Source organism: Petromyzon marinus, chromosome 11 (assembly GCF_048934315.1).
Source record: "Petromyzon marinus isolate PM22_M1 ecotype Great Lakes invasive population chromosome 11, UKy_Petmar_22M1.pri1.0, whole genome shotgun sequence".
Taxonomy (NCBI): domain Eukaryota; kingdom Metazoa; phylum Chordata; class Hyperoartia; order Petromyzontiformes; family Petromyzontidae; genus Petromyzon; species Petromyzon marinus.
In genome coordinates, this window is record NC_133677.1 from 2,577,291 (window position 1) to 2,597,091 (window position 19,801).

Here is a 19,801-nt window from a genome sequence, read left to right on the forward strand (position 1 = left end):
CTGTCTCGCCCACCGCTTCCCTACAGCAATCCTGAGATGCGGTCACATGTTGGCGCTGTGCCGAGTCAACGCCCGTGATTGGGGGATGTGGCTGAACCGCGCTTGATCGCTGCCTTCTATCTGCGCCGCGCTTCCATCGTTATCTGCTCCACACTCGTCCGGGAGGGGGGGGGCGGGCAGCGACTCGGTGCCCACGTGACCGCCGACTCGTCAGCAAGTCGACTAATTACTTTCACAGACAAGCAAGCCAGACGACGCGTTCTACGCGTTTGTAGGCAAACAAACAACGGGTTCGCGTGCGGCTCACGTTCAGAAGGCTCTAAGTTCAAGTGCTGGTTGGGAGTAGCCTCAGCCCCCACCCATCATCCCTCCAGGGGTCGATAAAATAAGTACTATACTATACCACGATGTGGGTAAGTAAAGAAGAAAGTGGTCATCCGAAGGATAAACCTGCCCCCCGCCATATGAAAGAGAAATGTCGACCACTGACTCGGGGCAGTAAACGGATGCTGACCACAGCCTCAATCGGAACCAAATTGAGAAAGGAAATCACTTTGACTACAGCCCAATCTAAACACATTTTGAGTTCTCCGTGTATGTTTTAGTTCCTTGTTGTTTTAAATCTGGGCCGTCCCACCGCCCGCTGCCCGCTGCCCCGTGAACCCAGACAATGGAGCGTTGACTGCAAATCCAAGTTCGGTTTCACCGCTTCGTCGCAGCTAACCGACCCGGCGATCGGGGCGGCGGAGTCTGCAATCACCATCGGCGTGCGGCTGACAGGCAGCAGCGAGGATCACGGAGAAGCCCCCCCCCCCCCGCGCCGCCGAGATGAGCCACCCCCCCCCCCACTTCGACTCTTGACAGCGCGCGCGGCTCCCATCGTTGAGGAGCCACCGGGATGAGCGCGCTCCGGGGTGCAGCGTGGGAGGAGGTCGCGTGGGAGCCGCCAGCCTCCCCCGGCCGCCGCAGAGCGAAGCCCGCGGGGCCGACTTCGCCCCCGGGGGGCGGTTAAATGGATGACGATGGCCTGCGCTAGTGCAGATACGGCGGCGAGTTTTTTTGTAAATTGTTGTTAATGTGTTTTTTTATTCTGGTGCGCACGCAACCCCCCCCCCCACTCGGTACAACGCGCCGGTTGTTTTCGGGTGAGGGGACCAGAAAACTAACGGCGAGACTTTTGTTGAATCGAATGACACACACGTGGTGTCTAGACGACCACCCTCTCCTCCTCACCCCCTACCCCCCCCAATCAAGTCCATGAGTCCCCAGGGCCCCCTACCTAAAAACTCCAGTCGCTGCCACAGCACACGGAGAGAGACAGAGTGAGAGATCGATCGCGTCCACGCCCGTGGTCACTGCGGTGCTGGCAAGGCACGCGTGGTGTCGCGTTCACTGCTAATCTTCTGTGTTTTCGTCGCAACGGTGTCCACAGCACAGCCTGCGCTTCCCCCGGTAAAGCTTGAGAAGCGAGCGGCAGCCGGCCTTGCCGCGTGCCTGTGGCCTTGCCACGTCCAAGAAGTGTCCTAACTCTTGTCTCGTATCTATTACTGTATCTATATATTATGCCCGCTTGACATTTGCACGTGTTGCTCGATAACCTTTGCACTAGGCGTCAGTGACATCACCGTGATGCTTGTTCCAGGCTAGGTGCGCTTCGAGGCCACATGAGGTGTCGAAGGCCCATGGGCAAGCAGGTCACGGGACAGAACTGGATGTCATGAGGGAACGGCACTGGCCACTGTCTACTCACCTTGTCATAGCCACCTGGTTCATTGTTACGAGCATTGCTCTTTTACCTCCCATCGTTTCTGGAGGTCAACCAGCTCCAACGCCGCTGATACCAGTCGTCAGCAAGTCGGCTCGCCTCCAAGTTCTCCTGTGCCACGTGAACCCATCTCTGCTCTGGCCCGTGCCCATATCTCTTCAGTCGAAACCATCCGGCCCAACAGAATCTGCACAGCTCACATTACTGCGGCGAAGATTTGATTTCAAATTGGGATTTAGGTCGGTTGCTCGGGGATTCACATGGGTGATGGGTTTTTATAGCGATCCATGATGAAGAAAAGGTTCTGTTTCACGCTCTGGTATGTGAGTAACACAACATGCCTTTGGAGCTTTGCGAACACATTTCTCACCCACACGCACACGCACAAAAGGCAAACACAAAGATCCTCCATACAGCCTTTACCAGACTGGACAAGTGCTGTTAGCGAGCAACTATTAAGGCTGGCACGGTATAAGAAGCGGTGGGTGGTCAGCACCAAGCCTGACCACCTTTGTCTCCCTAGCGGCGATGTTAACACATCGCAAACAGGCGCTCATTTGAGGTTGAGTCGACCTAGGGGAGACCCAGGATCGGTTCGGATAATCGTCACTTGTGTTGGCTATGAGTCCGCTAACCACTGCGCCACCGCTCCCCACTGCTTTTTGCACACACACACACACACAGGCAAAGACATATTCCTTGTACAGCCATGTAGATGATTGTGCAAGATACTGTTGGCGAACACCGATTAAAGCCATGCATGGCCCACAAGCAGGTGGTGTAGCCAGCACCATGCTACGTCTATTCACACACTGCACCATGCACATTTAGAGCTTACTTGACCTAGGTAAATATCCCAGAACAAAATTCAGATGCCACTCACCACTGATATTATCTGCGGTTGGATTTGAACCCAAGGTCATTGCCAGGTTTGTATCACAATGTATTAGACATCCACACAAGGTAAATACAAAGGTGCCCTATATAGCCTTTAACTGATTTTTGGGGCAAGCACCTATTGGATCATCTGGCATGGTGCACAAGGCAGTGCTGTCGCCAGCATTGTGCCTGGCCACCTCTCTGCCTTCCCATTGCTGATGGTTACACACTGCACCAGATACAGGAGTCATTTAAGGCTGAGTCGACCTAGAGGAAGCCCAGAACCGTGTTATAACCTCGACTCCACGGCTCTCCCCACACACACACATCATGCCAACTATAAAACAACACACATTAGCACGTGACATAGGTGCATGTGTATTCGAGTGGTCCTAAGCATCCTTCGATTCGGCTAAAATGTCCCAGTTATCCACAATTCAACAGCAGCAAACAACGCCAATAAATGAAAAGTCTTTTGAAAAATTAGAGCCACCCTAAAAAAAAAGCGCGTAAACATTCACACAGCGGGGTAAAACACTCACTCTTATTCACACTTTATTCCGTTAAATATTGATACGCGTGAACGCGAGAGAAAGTTTAAAACTCACCCGTCAATAAAGTACCGTTGATGTCAAACGCATCGGGAAATACGCCCCCACTAAAAACTGGTAACTCCGGCAGAACATTTACAGACAACAGCGGAGCGCGCGAGGAGGCGAGCCCCACCCCCCCCAATTAAAGGTCCCCCCCCACCCCCGCCGGTGCTCGGCGAGGATTCCTCCCAGGGTCACGCGCCACGGCCCGGCGGCGGGCAGGTCAGCCGCGCCGGGCCGCGGAGGAAAGGCGGCCGCGGTCATTTGGACAGCGAAATTGGCGGCGTCCGAGGACGCCTGCTGATCCACCCCGCGACCAACCCCACCGCACCTGCCCAACTCCCCAACTCCCAAACTCTCATCTTGAGCGATTGCTCAGCCCACATCCAACACGGCCCTCCCCGCCGTCGAGGGATCAGGCAGGGCGCATCTAAGCGGCCCAACCCGAGGGATGCCTGCTGCCGGTAAAACGCCCACACACGAACAGTCGGAATACACACGAGCCACTTTGCCATCGCGATACGCCATGCCGGGAATCGGCGGCTGGTTTTGCCGTCGTGAGAACGGTGGCCCTCTGATATGGCGGGGGTGGTGGACGCGTGGGCAGAGGCGCTGTTTGAAATCCTCTCGTCGCCGGCCCATTCCGGGTGTGTGTGTCCCCCGCCAGATTATCACGACGAGCGATATGAAAAAAAGACGATCTTAAAAAAATCACCGTCGTTGATGGTCCACTGAAGGTTTGTTTCGCCAGTGAAATTATTCGGGTGCTGGTAAATTATCGCGGGAAACGGTTCGATAAACGATTCCGGCTGAACACACAGAGAGAGAGGAGGAAGCAACCCCCCACCGAGGCGCGATGAAACGGCACCAGTCCAGTGATCGTTTTGTTGGGCACCCTACGTCATCGTTAATTCATATGCTGTCTCCATACGCGACGAATTGAAATGGTGTTTGTCGGGCAAGCTTCGCTGCGAAGGCAGCTTGCTGTGGCGGCAACAGTCGGTACCGAAATGTACTCGCGTCTTTGCTAACAAAAAGAATATATTTTTCTCGTGAAGAAATTGCATTACACAAAAAAAATGGGCGTGAGCAACGGTTCGTAATAGAGGTTAAACAAAGCGAACCGTGTGTTATTATCTCACTCAAAGGGGGCGTCGAGATTTAGAGCTCCTGATTTGATTTGATTTCCCGCGCGAAATGTTTGTGAATATATGTTGTTGTTGTTGAAATTTCTCAAGACGTGACAATCGTAAAAACACGCGATTGTGGCGCTCAACATTTGGCGCCAGACATGCAACGGCCGCAATTCTCCAGAAATGTCAATGGGAGCGGGCGCGTGAGTCTCAATAGTTATTGTTGTGAATACTTTATGAATATCGGTTACACAAAAATATAAGAAAAACGCCCGCATATTAAATCTGAATGTTTTTTTATTCAATCACCTACAGTAGCAGCACCTATCTAACTTCTAACGGGGGGGGGGGGGGGTGGAATTTACCATTTCATTTTAATCAAAGCGAACGTCAAGAATTAGCCTGTGCCAGTGTAAAGTATTTATATTCAACAATAAAATTAATATACCATTGATAGTGGTATGACGCACACGTGCCCAAACAAAACCAAGGCAGAGTTTCCGTGGACACAATTCAACGATCAGAAATTCCATCGCAGACCGAAACGCAAAAATCCCAAAAACACAATTCAGGTCGAAACAAACCGCCTTTGGCCGGTCTGACATTACAACTCGCGCCTCATCATCGAAACGATCTCGGCACGACAGACTCTGTCTTTTTTTTTTTGCCTCTCGCCGACACCACCACCTGAGCGCCCTTCCATCCCCGGCACCTCGCTGACGCCCTCGCAGCCCATCGCGCCGCGACAACCACCGCCACGACACAAAGCGCGCCCCTTCAAAGGGAAACGACGGACCAACCAACCGCAACCAGTCGCTGTGAATCGCGAGTCGCCATGGCTACGGACCTCGCTGTTATTTTTCGCTCGGGCGTCGAACGCGTGGCTCGGGCGTCGAACGCGTGGAGCGCGCGCACTTTTTGCGCGTGCGCTCCCCCCCCCCTCCAACCCCCCCCCACTCCAACCCCCCCCCCACTCCGTGGCCGGCAACTCCGAGCCACTGCCGACCACCGCCGTAGCGCGAGCCGGGGGCCGTCGGCTCCGATCGACGGGCGGGACTGCGAGGGTTGCCGCGCGCCTTTGTACCTTTGAGGCTGCGAGGCTTGCGCTTGGTCTCGAGGGTGAGGATGCCGATCACCCCTCCCATGCTGGCGCCTCGCTCGCTCGCTCTGCGCGCCCCCTGTTCGCTGCGGCGTACGAGCCGAGGAGCGCTCGGCTTCAGGAGAGCCCTCGCGCGCTGTGCAACGGAGGAGCGGCGTTCGGCGCGGTGGCACCCCCCCCCCCCCCCCTACGACCGCTACCGCCGCCGCTCGCGGGCGTTATTTATTTATTTCTATCGCGTGGGCTTTTTTTTATTTTCTGCAGAGCGCCTCCCAGCGTGCTGCCTCTCCATCCCATCCCCACCCCGCGCTGCCTCTGCCCTCCTCCGCTCCCTCGTCACGCGCCCTCTTCGCCTTCCCGTGCACGTCGCCAGCTCGAGCGCTCTCTTGAGCGCGCACGTGCGCGCGCACGCGCGCACACGCACAGGAACGAGAGCACGGCTCCCTGCATCTTCCCACTTTCCCCGCGCGCTTGCGATGCAACAACTGGCCCCCGGTTAGCTGCTGTGCAGACGATGCCATTTCTCAGACGCGATTTATATGCAGAAGGCGCGCAGAGCTGTGACACGTACAAAATGACACGTGCTTACCACTCGATTTGAGAAACGGATTGCCAGACATGCTCCATTAGGGACATGATGGAAAGGTAACATTGTTTGACCTTAAGCTTATGTCAACAGGTTACTTTTGTGCAAACCCTGTCCTGAAAATTGTTGAGAACGTGAATTTTGCATTTAATCTTGAAGCCAGATCTTTTTTTGACGATTGTGAGCCGTGTACGGGTGAATAGCGGCACATACTACAGACTGTTAAAATCAACAATGCAGACACAGTGTGATGATAATCGCGAGCCGTAACTCACCGTTGCATGAAGGCAACCTTAAGCCTTGGGCTCACAGAACAACAATCTATTTAGCTCCTGCACATGAGCTGACCTCAGCGCTCCGTCTCTGCTGTGCACGTCCTCTGCCCGACGCTCCATTAGGAGCCTCTACTTCCGACCATCACCCCGGCCGTTTGACGCGTCGCACTCGAGTCCACTTACTTTGCTTAACAGTCACCACGATGTCCCTAACGAGCATGTTCTCTGATGCATTCATTTGTCTCTATTTATTTATCTATCTCTGTGTAATGCTGAGCATGCATCGCTCCATGCTGCTTTGCACCATTTTCATCTTTTTTTGTAAAAAAATTCCTGGGCAATGGCCATGTTTCTCATCCACAGACCATGGATAATGTACCCTAATAAAAAACGTTTCGGAGATTATTATAATTTTTAAGTTCAGTTTCCAACAGCATTTCAATGCACTCTCGTCCGCCTCTTCATTTCAACATTATGATCGTCGTCCATCTTTACCAAATTCCCTAGGCATAATAAATCCGGGTGCCTTTTTTCATGTGTGTCTCTCACAGCGTATATAATATGCGCTATCGTTTGAGTAAACTTTTTGCAAGCACGACACGACTTAACGCAAGAATTAGCGTAGCAGCGGATAAAAGTGCAGGTAAATGTCACAATAAAGGTAACCGATGTGAACCCACAAGATTTGCATTGGGGGGAAGCTTTCCCCCTTCACTACCTCTCCTCCAGTGGGCATTGATTCTTAAGAGCATTCATGAGGGCATTTAGGCATTGCTCTTCCCGCTTCCCACTCCCTCTTTTTTTTCCTACAGGGGTATCCGAGTTTCGGAAGACATCACTAGGGGCTTGTAGAGTTTATTCAAACAATGTATTGAAACATGCGGTTTAGACAGCTTTTTATTGCACTGTAATCCGTAATGTGTGAGTTGTGCTGGTGTCAAACCCCTTTTATATCCTCTGTGTTGCGTACCTGAATTGTTTTGTTGATATATATTAAAAAAAAACCTTTTCGATAAAAATAAAAGACATGCCTTGGGGAAAAGGAGAGACTTGAACGAGACACAAGATTTCCCGCAAAATAGATCGCATACAGGGAACTCCACAGAAACGATTTAGGGGAAAACGAATGAGAGAGGAAATCCGAGAGAGCACAACACAAACATGATCGAAGACTACGGAGCAAGCAACGGACACATAAATGTGGCAATAAAAAAGAGGTTGATGATTGAAAATTCACAAATGGTCAACCCTTGGGGTGAGAGAGAGGGAACTATCTTGCGTGATAAAAGATAAATCGTAAAATTAGTTGACTTTTGTTTGTTACAGATCTCAATCTCAAAAATGTGTAATTTCCCATAAATCAAACCATATTTCAGCGTGAAATGTCGGAAAACCAGAATGAAAAATCGCTGAATTCGAACGAATCCGCTTGCAAATTACAATGTGTAAATTGCATGCGTATTGCACTCACTTATTATGGCTTGAACACAGCACATTCCAGTAATGCAACGGTCCCTGCAGTGAATTTCCGTTCTACAAGAGTGTCCCTTCCCAAGCCCCATTGCATTTTGGCCGCTCACCTGGACCCTATCCATCTCTATTATAAAAGCCCGGCGTTCCATTTGGAGCGTTTCAGAAGGCCTGAATAAAAATAGTTAAAAAGTGGACCCCCCCCCCCCCCCCCAAGATTGGGGTGTCAAATGTTGATCCAACAGGTTTCCAAAAATTGTTGACCCCACCCCCCCCAAAAAATAAAATGATTGCGTAGGGATATACAAATATACCTACACACACTTCAGGCAATCGCAGTATTTGCACACATTGGGGGCGAGGTGCTAAGCGCCGGAGGAGCCAGAGTAAGCCGCCGACATTCTCGTGCACACAAACAGGGTCCTTATCTGTTGCTGCTGCTTGCTGCTGCTGAGCGGCTAACAGTGCAGTGCAGCAAAATCCATTGTTGTACTGCACTGTGCCGACGTCTATGCTCCACCCCCCACCTTCAACAGCCTTCACTGACCAGCAAGACCACGGTTCCTGCAATAAATAACCACCATGACCAGCGCATGGTAGGGGGAGGGGGGGGCATTCATCCAATCGTGGATTTACAAAACGACCCTACATGTCCAAATCGCATATCATGGAATTATTTTGGAATGGGTTCTCAAGGATCGGCTGGAGAAGGCATTGCGGATTAAAAAAAAATACGTAGTAATATTAATTGGTGGTTGAGAATTTTTTTGCTTTGCACCAGGAATATGCATCAGCTGTCATGGCAGCAGTATAAATCGGCAGGTCTTGTAAGGTGGAGTTTAAGATTGGGCACTGCCACCTGTTGCAAGAGGTCTGGCCAGTGTGGAAAGCGTAGGCCAAATACTCTAGAGGAGCCCCTCACTGGGGACCCTTCTTCCAGCAGTCGCTGAGCAAGCAATTGCAGGGCTGCACCTTTAACTTTTTTTGCAATTTTAAACAAACCATCACATCCGGCTTACAGCAAAGGCTTCCACTGTTAAACTAATGCTCTACTTCGAGGGCATCGATGCGGCGCGATTGTCTCGCAAAATGAATTCTTACACAGTCTAAGAAATAGAATAAAAAAATAAAAAAAGCCTAAATAATCACTCAAACTGGTGTGGAACATCTGCTAATCAAAAACAAAGTGTTGAACAACTAAACATTCCGGCTTATTTACAACTCATTTCACTCACGACCAGAGCAACCTGGCTGGCCAAGACGTAGCTCTAGGGCACCGATGATCCCCACATCAAATGTATAGGCTCACGCTCGCGGTCAATGCAGAACCACGGTCCGTGCTACCATCTGCGCGGCACACCTGTATAGCAAAATAATACGCATCATCATTACTACAAATATAATTTACAACCCTTTTGTTATTCCACTGCTGGATGAAGGCCTCCCCAAAAAACCTTGTCAGTCGTGGAGGTTTGTTTGGTCAGACTTGGGCATTGCTATATCACTCGACGCCGGGAATCAAAGTCAGGCTGCTGGATTCCTCGGACCATGCGTGACCCGTTTTCCCGTGCTCCATACATTTTCAACTTGGCACTTATTTTACAACCACTTGACGAAGTTATTTGTGAAACAATTGCGTTGTTTGCATTCAGTGTGGCTTTATTTATTTTTTGGTAACTATAATGGTTGGCCCGTTTTAAAACTAAATGCAGCACCTGACCTTGCCCCTAAACCATAACCCTAAACCTTAACCCTAAACCTCTACTAGCGAAACTAATCATTATTCGCCTTGGGGGGGGGGGGGAAGGGGGGGACAAACACCAAATATTTATTTTTTGGGGGGAGAACAAACTATATATTTTTTTGAAGGGAGGGGGAAGGTTGATTTGACATAACCAATACGCGTTCACTCCAGATCACATTACGATCCTGCGCAACACGGCTCCCCCACACGTGGCGGGTCAATCGCGAAAACCACGGTCCGCTGATCTCGTGCGCGAACAGCGACGAGGTCGAAGTTCGACCGTGAACGACACGGAGGAGGAAGGAGCATTGATTGGCAGAGCATGGAACCGATGGGCCGCGGGGCTGCGAGCCCCGGGGAGCACCCGGGGGAACGGGGGGTGGATGGGGGGGGGTGAGCAAGGGGAGCGTTGCCACGCGAAGATCTATCGGCGTGCTCGGCGGCTAGAGCACGGCCGTTGCGGCTCATCCCATCGCTCAGCCTGAGTGGGGTCGTGACACATTTGGGGGACACTGCCGGACAATTTTGACGTGAAATTGTTCCCAAGCGCCGAGTTTCGCGCCCCGATTTGCCGCGGATATTTGCCGTCGTGGTGTGGCGCGGCGGTTAGGTTCGCACCGGACACCTTTTTGTGTTTTAGTTTGTTTATTGTCCTTCCACCCCATCCTCCGGTTAGCACGGTTGGCTACGTACGGTGCGAAAGAAGTTCGACGTACATGCTTTTGTGTTGTTTGTTGTTGTAACGTTCTGGCCTGCCCCTTACTGGACATCTGTGACCAGGAGCTTTATTGCTCATCGGATTCCTCCAGGATAAATAAATATTCTGATTCTGACATACCAATGGCAAGGCATGTTGGGTGTTTTGTGCAGGTCGTACAGGTGCGGTATTGCATGGAACCTGGTGCGGTGTCAGAGACACCACAGCTCTTACCAACCTACCACCACCAATTATCGAGCAATTTAAATACTGTATGCTACGTATTCTTCTTCCTGGTAATTTCTCACTGATATAGGAGTCTTAAAAAAATACATGTTATGTCTCAAGATAAAATATTGAATTTGGAAATTATAATTTTTAACCACGATGTTCCTTGCAGGTGGAATAACATTGCATCTCTCTTACATTTAAACTCTCTCCTTCCTAATCATCTTCATTACGTAAATATGTGATTCCTTGCACCACCATTATAAACAGAATTGTTTATTAACTATATCCTATGCTACAGCTGATAATTATCATACTGGATATTAGGTTATATATACATTTTCTGAAACGTATAGTGCATTGTTTCGAATTCCTTATGTATAATTTACTCGTAACTTATTGTTACTTATTTCAATGTTTCTAGTGTTTATGATATTTTTTACATTGATTTACGTGCAATTTGCATGGATTCATGGCTCAGATACATTTGATAAACGGCTTTTTGTATTTCACGAAGCCTGTTTGTGCGCAACCACACAATGAGCACAAGGCTAACACGATCACTGTGACAGCATTGGCAGCACACGCATATCTTTGGGAAAATTACGAATTAATGAATCACACGATACATGAAATCTCACAGCACGGCCATGACGAAGCTTAAATATTCCTTTCATTGCCGTTCGACAATAACTGTGCGTCTGAACCAACAGAGCTATTATCGCGCAAACAACAGTTACACGAATAAACATCAACAAAAAAACCTGGGACACGCCTAAGCTAAATAGTGCAACCAAATCACCCGGGATGTGGACAACTTTGTCAGTTACCTGAAACTCATTACTGTCGCGCTTGCCCACTACCTGGACAGGTGACTGCGTCGGCGCAACAGGTATAACCAGGACGATGACACCAGAGCAACGGATTCTTACACCCATCTGTACGAAGCTTTAAGCTTCATCATCATCATCATGGCACCTTCTTTGCCACTATCAAAAATATAAGAATTGGTTTTACCCTTTCAGGCAATAAAACAGGTGTTAAGATGTTAAAACACAAACAGAAACCTTTTGCAACGAATCATGTCACCACACGTGTGGTGTTCACCACATGCATGTTCACCACAAGTGTTCACCACTCTTGTGGTGAACATGCAAACGCAAACATTCTCGGTGATATATGCATCGTCTTAAGCACCCCCTACTGCCACGTGCCTGTTTTCTCCATGTACTCCAGTTTCCTACCAGACACTTATTAATGGAATTGACGAACCATCCCCCAATGTATCAGGACCTTTCTGAAAAGATAAGATTTTTGGGCCTCAGCGAGGCTTCCACCAGACACACGAAGAGGACCTTAGAACTTTACATGAAACATCAACAGGTTTTTGACGTACTGCCGAATTGAAAAGTAAAACGCACGAGGAGACCCCGAATAAAATGTACTGCGTGAACGACAAAAATATATATATGAGGTGGCCTGGAAATGAATACTCGCTGGGTAATAAAACAAAGAAGAGAGAGCGGGAACTGCAACGACACATTCTCCGTACAGTGCACGTGGCGGCGAAGGTGTTATTCAACGGACGCAAAATCAAGATTCCTGCTGAATCCTCGGCTCCGATAGCCGCTTGATGCAGCACTGTATCGCTGCGCTCCGTCACTGTGGGGTGGTAGCAGCAGCAGCAGCATGCTAATACGGGGGCCCAGGGCAGCTGTAAAACCGGGTTAATCACGCTTCGATCTCTGCCCATCAAAACGCTGTGGCGAAGGAGCGCGCGCGCGTTTCATAACGATTCACGGGCAAAGTTCGAGGCTCAATCCCTGGAATAATAAATAGACGCTTAATGCGTGCAGATCTCGGCGTCGCGCTCGGACCTGCCCTCCGCAAGCCCGCCAAGAGATGCTCGCGAACCCGTTTGGTGGGTTTTGCTTTTATTCTTGCTTTCATCGTGATCGCACTTTTTAATCCACGCACGCGCGCGCGCGGTGTCTAAAAGGGGTCAAGGTTTCAGGGCAACGAATGAGGCAAAAAAAAAATATATATAAAAAAAATACAAATGTACGTAGAAAGATGCCCGCTCTCTCGTGGCAAAAAGTGTGGCACCCCTGATTAGCACGTTTGGTTGCTTAAGGTGCGAAATACGTCCAACATACGAACATCCTGAGAGACCAAAACTCTTCTGGGGAAAAAAGCGATTTTTATGAATGACAGGGAGAGCTCAGTTCGAGGCTTTCCCTCAGTTTCAGCATCATGGGTGCAATCCTCTTTGGTTCTTTCGGTAAAGTAATACATAAGTATTGTTAAAATACATAACAAGTTTTTTTCAAATACGTAATTATTTATTTTTAAAATACACATTTATTTTTCTACCCACGTTACTTTACCGAAAGAACCAAAGACTATGAATTCCTGCGGTCACGAAAGCTTCAAATCAAGAATGAGTGAAATGCTTTTTTTTCTAAAGACCACAATCTCAGCTGCTGCCCCTGCTGCTGCTGCTGCGTTTGATCTGTCGGTTTGACAAAACCGGCTGGCGAGCAAATCTGCCCCGGGTTCTAAAACCCGTCCTGACCCAGCTGCACGCGCGTCTGGGAGGACCGCTCCGAGCCAAACGCACGGCACCTCGGCCATTTTCAAATATGATTCCTCAACCATTCTTACCCGACAACTAAAGTGAGCGGATTGATAACGCTCAAAAACAACCACGAAAATTTAAAACAGCCACGAAAATAAATAAAAAAACAACCACGTAAAGGTGTTTTTGTTTGTAGTCCTCCTCCAGAGTAAATGCTGTTGTGAATCTCCTCGTGTGGCCACGACAAGCTTATATAATGTATATCTTTGTTCTTATCGCTTGTTACATTTAATACGATTCCCTCTACCACCACCACTCCATGTACAACACATGATGGTTTAATAGCATCAAGTAAAATATTACGTGCCACTCTTTATAAAATCATCTCGGCTATTGAGGCAAAGGACGCCTCTATGGGACACACAGATGGCCTTGTTTCATTTTAGCGGTACACTCTTGCAAAATACGAATACATTAACAACGTGTAGCTGTTCGCCAATCCACTGCTGGATGAAGCCCTCCCCATGCCGTGTTGATCATGGGGGACAACCCTGTCGTAACGATACAATAATACCATCTGCTTTGATCTATAAAGCAGTCTGCTCCAGCTGTCACGCCGATATGAGGAAAGGCTGTATCAATATATTTTGTCAATAGATTTTGACTCGACTCTAAGAATTTGGAATTGGGGGGGGGGGGGTCTCAGCCCCCTCCAAGCCCCTCCCCCCTACATATTTCGAGGTAGGGTGGTGAAAGGGCTAGGGGTGTGGGCAGGTCCAAGACAAATTCTAAAATCATTCGCCATCGACGTTGGCCGTGGCTGGGATTCACAACTCAGGTGGTTACGGATTCGTGGCGTTCATGGCACACAGCATGCCAGCCACTGTTACACCCCGCTCGCCCCGCTTGTATGATGAACGCATACATGATGGACAAGTGCCAATTATGACATCGTGTGTAAAAATCACAAGGTTCACTATTGATTGCGGGATACCGAACCAAATGACGCGTATGGTATCCACACTCTGCCAAGGCAAATAACCCGTGGCCTTGGGTACCACTCAAAATTATCATTCAAGTTTGTTGTTATTGTCAAGGTAACGCCTCCTGGTTCCATCAATTGCCATTAAACTGAAGCACTCCGATCTTGATTTGAAGCTTTCGTGACTGCAGGAATCCATACCCTTTGGTTCTTTCGGTGAAGTCGCGTAGGTAGAACAATATTAGATCACGACGTTTCGATCGCTGTGGTTGTCCCACCTGATGACGGTTGCTTGTGTTGCGATCGCAACGACGTGATCAATTTTTTTTTCTACCCAGCGTGACTTTACCGAAAGAACCAAAGAGTATGAAGCACTCCGAGTTTAAAGGCAAACCCTCAGTGCAGGTTTCTCTTGTTCTATGCGGGTTCGGTTTGTGCGATTTTGCGTACATGTGGATAGCCGATTTCAACCCCCCAAAAATCGCTTTACCACGGAATTTCAATGATCTCGCATGCGGCTATGGGATCGAACGTGGTACAACACTGTGCGTGCGCGCACTATGCGTGCGCGCGCACTGTGTATGTGCTTGGCAGGCAGCTGTTTCCTCATGCGGGTTAGCTTCGTGCGCCCCTCTTTCTGAAAAGCATCGACTACCGCGTAAAGCGAGGAAACCATTTTTCTGTTGGTTTGCTAAACGGAGTTGACAGAAAAACACACGCAGATTCATCGTCGAGGCATAGACGCAGAGAGGAAGAGGAAGGGACCCTGAGCAACCTATGGACAGCATCGTAAGACACTGTTCAGCAGTTGAAACCCAAAGCAACACATTTAGAGGGTGATTAGAGGATACGGAATCATCAGCTTTTCCATACGAATTGTGTGTGACGCCCCAATTGTGCCCGTTATAGTTTACGTATTTTTTTACAGGAATGTTTTTCAATCACTTAATGGCAAAAACAGTAATGTTCAGCGGTGAGATATGGAGGCAGCTGTTTGGAGGGCCTTGTTTGATGACCGGCGCACGACAAAGCAGAGCACTCTGAAGCCGCCCAAACTCATCGGATATCAAAAGCTAAGCGGGGCCTGAGCATGGTTGGTGCTTGGATGGGTGACGACCGGTGCAAACAAGGTATTATAGACACATGGCTGCGAGGGCTAGGAGGTGCCAGAAGATGGCAGCAGATCAATGGTTGCTATCCAGGTGGATTTGGTCCACTCACGGGGATCGAGTCTCTCTGTGGAGTTATCTCCTGGGATGTGTGCATGTTTTTCAAGCCCTCCGGTTTTTTTTCCACATGCCAAATACTCGCGTATAGTATCACCCCAAGTCAATACAAGAACCTCCTGAGCAAAAGTCTTCGGCCTCTGTGACATTTTACTGGGCAAACATTTGCACCGTTATAATTGCTCAGAAAACGCTTGCCTTATGAGTAAAAATAAAAAAAAATCAATCAACAATTTATACACTTTATGTTATTATTAATTACAAACCATAACTTGCCTTGCCGTGTATTGATCCACGTGACATTCTGATTATAGACGAAAATGCTTTTTCAAAGCTCCCGACAGACTTTGGTATTGGTAACGGCATCTCCCATCGTCGCTACGCGCTGCTTCGGAGGGGGAAATCCGTGCCAGCGCTGGCCATCTGCGCGTCGAGCACGGCCGTTGCCAGCCGGTGACATTTGACATGATGGGAGAAGGCAAGACGGTGAAGTCGGAGACAAAGCGAGAATTTCCTGGCGCGGTAAGCGACTCCCGACTTGAAAGGGAGTTTTCTGCATCTTTACTCTTTGGTTCTATTCGGTAAAGTCACGTAGGTAAAAAATAAAATAACAAAAATCACGACGTTTCGGCCACAACACAAGTGGCCTTCATCAGGTGAAGGGACAGTGCTGTCATGAGGACAGCATTGGAGTGAAAACAGCCAAGCCCAGGTCGCGTCCTTTAAGCTGTGTGGGAGAAAGCAAAACGCTTTGACGAAGGAATTAGCATAAAAATGAGCATGATGTACGTAGGAGGTACATGGACCATGATGGACCAGGCGCGGGTGGGGACCATGACGGGCCATCAGCGGGGGGGGGGGGGGGGGGAGTAAAGTGAGTGAGTGAGTGGAGTGAGTGAGTGAGTGAGTGGAGTAAGTGAGTGAGTGGAGTGAGTGAGTGGAGTGAGTGGAGTGAGTGGAGTGAGTGAGTGGAGTGAGTGAGTGGAGTGAGTGAGTGGAGTGAGTGAGTGGAGTGAGTGAGTGGAGTGAGTGGAGTGAGTGAGTGGAGTGAGTGGAGTGAGTGGAGTGAGTGAGTGGAGTGAGTGGAGTGAGTGAGTGGAGTGAGTGAGTGGAGTGAGTGAGTGGAGTGAGTGAGTGAGTGGAGTGAGTGAGTGAGTGAGTGGAGTGAGTTAGTGGAGTGAGTTAGTGGAGTGAGTGAGTGAGTGGAGTGAGTGAATGGAGTGAGTGAATGGAGTGAGTGAGTGGAGTGAGTGAGTGGAGTGAGTGGAGTGAGTGAGTGAGTGGAGTGAGTGAGTGGAGTGAGTGAGTGAGTGGAGTGAGTGATTGGAGTGAGTGGAGTGAGTGAGTGGAGTGAGTGAGTGGAGTGAGTGAGTGGAGTGAGTGAGTGGAGTGAGTGGAGTGAGTGAGTGGAGTGAGTGGAGTGAGTGAGTGGAGTGAGTGGAGTGAGTGAGTGGAGTGAGTGGAGTGAGTGGAGTGAGTGGAGTGAGTGAGTGGAGTGAGTGGAGTGAGTGGAGTGAGTGAGTGGAGTGAGTGAGTGGAGTGAGTGAGTGGAGTGAGTGGAGTGAGTGGAGTGAGTGAGTGGAGTGAGTGAGTGGAGTGAGTGAGTGGAGTGAGTGAGTGGAGTGAGTGGAGTGAGTGAGTGGAGTGAGTGGAGTGAGTGAGTGGAGTGAGTGAGTGGAGTGAGTGAGTGGAGTGAGTGGAGTGAGTGAGTGGAGTGAGTGAGTGGAGTGAGTGAGTGGAGTGAGTGAGTGGAGTGAGTTAGTGGAGTGAGTTAGTGGAGTGAGTGAGTGAGTGGAGTGAGTGAGTGGAGTGAGTGAGTGGAGTGAGTGGAGTGAGTGAGTGGAGTGAGTGGAGTGAGTGAGTGGAGTGAGTGAGTGGAGTGAGTGAGTGGAGTGAGTGAGTGAGTGGAGTGAGTGAGTGGAGTGAGTGGAGTGAGTGAGTGGAGTGAGTGAGTGGAGTGAGTGAGTGGAGTGAGTGAGTGGAGTGAGTGGAGTGAGTGAGTGGAGTGAGTGAGTGGAGTGAGTGGAGTGAGTGAGTGGAGTGAGTGGAGTGAGTGAGTGAGTGGAGTGAGTGGAGTGAGTGAGTGGAGTGAGTGGAGTGAGTGGAGTGAGTGAGTGGAGTGAGTGGAGTGAGTGAGTGGAGTGAGTGAGTGGAGTGAGTGAGTGGAGTGAGTGGAGTGAGTGAGTGGAGTGAGTGGAGTGAGTGAGTGGAGTGAGTGAGTGAGTGGAGTGAGTGGAGTGAGTGAGTGAGTGGAGTGAGTGGAGTGAGTGAGTGGAGTGAGTGGAGTGAGTGGAGTGAGTGAGTGGAGTGAGTGAGTGGAGTGAGTGAGTGGAGTAAGTGAGTGGATCTTCCCACGGCTATCGCAAGCCGCGGAGCAAAAAAGCAAAAGGGGCCCTGTAAGCGGAGAGCAGGGGATCCTCCCGACCTCCGCCAACTCACTGCTGGAGGTGTCCAATTTTAACAAACAGCATTTAAATGCAACGGTTCAAAGCTTGTGTGTATTTATATATACACACACATCAGTGGGGGAGGCTGTGTGTGTGTATTTATATATACACACACATCAGCGGGGGAGGCTGTGTGTGTGTGTACATGGGAGCGGTAGTGCGGTGGGTTAGCGCACTGTGCTGCAAAACCGCTGAACCGAGCCCGATTCCCATTCACAAGAAGCATCGGTGATGAATATCTGAACCGCTCCTGGGCCTCACCGTCGGTTGCCTCAGCCTGAAATGAGTAGCTGGTGCAGTGTGTAAATATCGGCATTGCGGAGACAATTGGCCGGACGTGGTGCTGGCCCTCCACCCCCTCGCGTGTCATTGCCGCATTTAGTGTCTGCTCGCTAACAACACTTGCCCCATGGGTCCGTTAAAGGATATACGGGGGATCTTTGTCTTTGTCTCTTTGTACACATCCACACTGCGTCTACCCCGCTCCCGTGGAGGAGTAGGCAGCAGGGTACTGGAAGAATTAAAATGAAGCCGCTCTTCCTGCAGTGCTTGCAATGTGCATTCAATATACAAATAACACATCAGCAGCAGCAGCAGCCATGACCTATCCGCTACTGGATGAAGGCCTCCTGAAACATCCGTGGAATGATTCACCCCACGTGCTCTCCCCCTCCGTCACCATTGATCGTCATAATTCGATTCCAGAATCGCTCGTTTTTTTCGTCTCCTCTTTATCCTCTAATTTGTGTCACGGTCTCATGCCCTATGCCTGGTTTACTGTATCAGCCGCAAAGCAATATTATCACACAAGCATACATTGAAAACAATTTATTCTTACAGGCACCATAAGAGGCAACGCGCCCGAGCGAATGGCCACGTCGGAGACGGAGCCAGGGAATGATCTCACGCGCGGGAGCCGGGTGGATTGTGGCATCGCAAGACTCCGGGTTTGTAGAGGCGTATGATGCAATGCACGTTGTTACTATAATCCACTTTACTCAGAGGAATACACATGCGAATGCAGTAAATGAAAGTGCCCTTAATTCTGCACGCGCGTTAATGACGCGAGCTGTTCACCCGCATGGCTGTGCGCACACGCGCACAGTCATGCACACGTGCGTGCGCGCGTGCGTGCGCATTACGCATCACCCAATGAGTCGGGCTTTAAAGAGCAGTCAAGTCGAAAGACGTGCATCATCAAATGTAACAGCGGCTCTTAGAGCTGCAGGCAGAGCAAACCTTTGAACCTACACCCCCCCCCCCCCCCCACACACATTTTCCTGCATTTGCGCAAATTGCACCGATTTCTGCGGAGCGGAGTAACTCCCCCCCCACCCCCCAGGCGTGATTTATCGCGACATTTATCCGCCAAAGCTGCGGCGGAAAGGGAACGGGACGAGGCACGCGGAGCGATCTCCACCCGCGGCAGAGTCGTGGCGGCGAGAGAAGATTTCGCCAAAGCAATGTCCAGCGAGGCCGCCCCATTGATTTAGCGACAATTGGGCATTTTGCTCGACCTTGGCAAGTAATAGAATCGCAAAAATCGCGAATCGATTTTTCGAACAGCCACGGATAACTACGCTGGACCTGCTGGGGGGGGGGGGGGGTTATAATGCAGTCAAATTAAATTAGCAGAGACTATCTTGTAAAGCTGGCAGTAGTAGTGGCAGTAGTAGTGGCAGTAGCAGCACTGGCCTTTATTTTAAAGGAGGAAATCGGACGTCAAGACAATTCTGCTATGCGTGCGAGAGATAATTAAAATAAGGAGAGAATGGATCAACATGCTGCGTGCATATCGTTCCGGTTCAAACTCACATTGCGATGCTACAAATGTCTTTGTGAGATGACAATTTCTCATTCACCTTTGAAATGTTGAAGATAAAAAACCCCAAGGTATGCGTAGCCACAAAGGTGAGATGTTGTATCCTCACATCGAATATATCAACAGTCGTGATTAGGCGATGCAATTTGATTAATTAACCAAGTTGATTTTTTGGCTAATTTCAACCATTTAATTCGTTTTTTTTATCATTCATTTTTCGGTACCATATGAAAATGTTGGTCCTCCCATTTTGCTCAAATGTAACATTTGTTTATAA

At 49.6% G+C, this 19,801-nt stretch overlaps 1 protein-coding gene across 6 annotated transcripts in view; it reads right to left on the reverse strand.

Moving 5' to 3' along the window:
- LOC116941355 (A-type potassium channel modulatory protein KCNIP2-like) overlaps window positions 1-19,801 on the reverse strand; it is a 167,940-nt gene that overhangs the window by 64,660 nt on the left and 83,479 nt on the right. The window contains exon 1 of one of the 6 annotated variants that reach the window (XM_032952399.2): window positions 5,455-5,766. The exons of the other annotated variants lie outside the window; for them this stretch is intronic. Coding sequence (XP_032808290.1) covers window positions 5,455-5,515 — 61 coding nt within the window. The 5' untranslated portion in view covers window positions 5,516-5,766. Of the gene's footprint in view, window positions 1-5,454; window positions 5,767-19,801 lie in introns of those variants that run through there. 6 annotated transcript variants of the gene reach the window in all.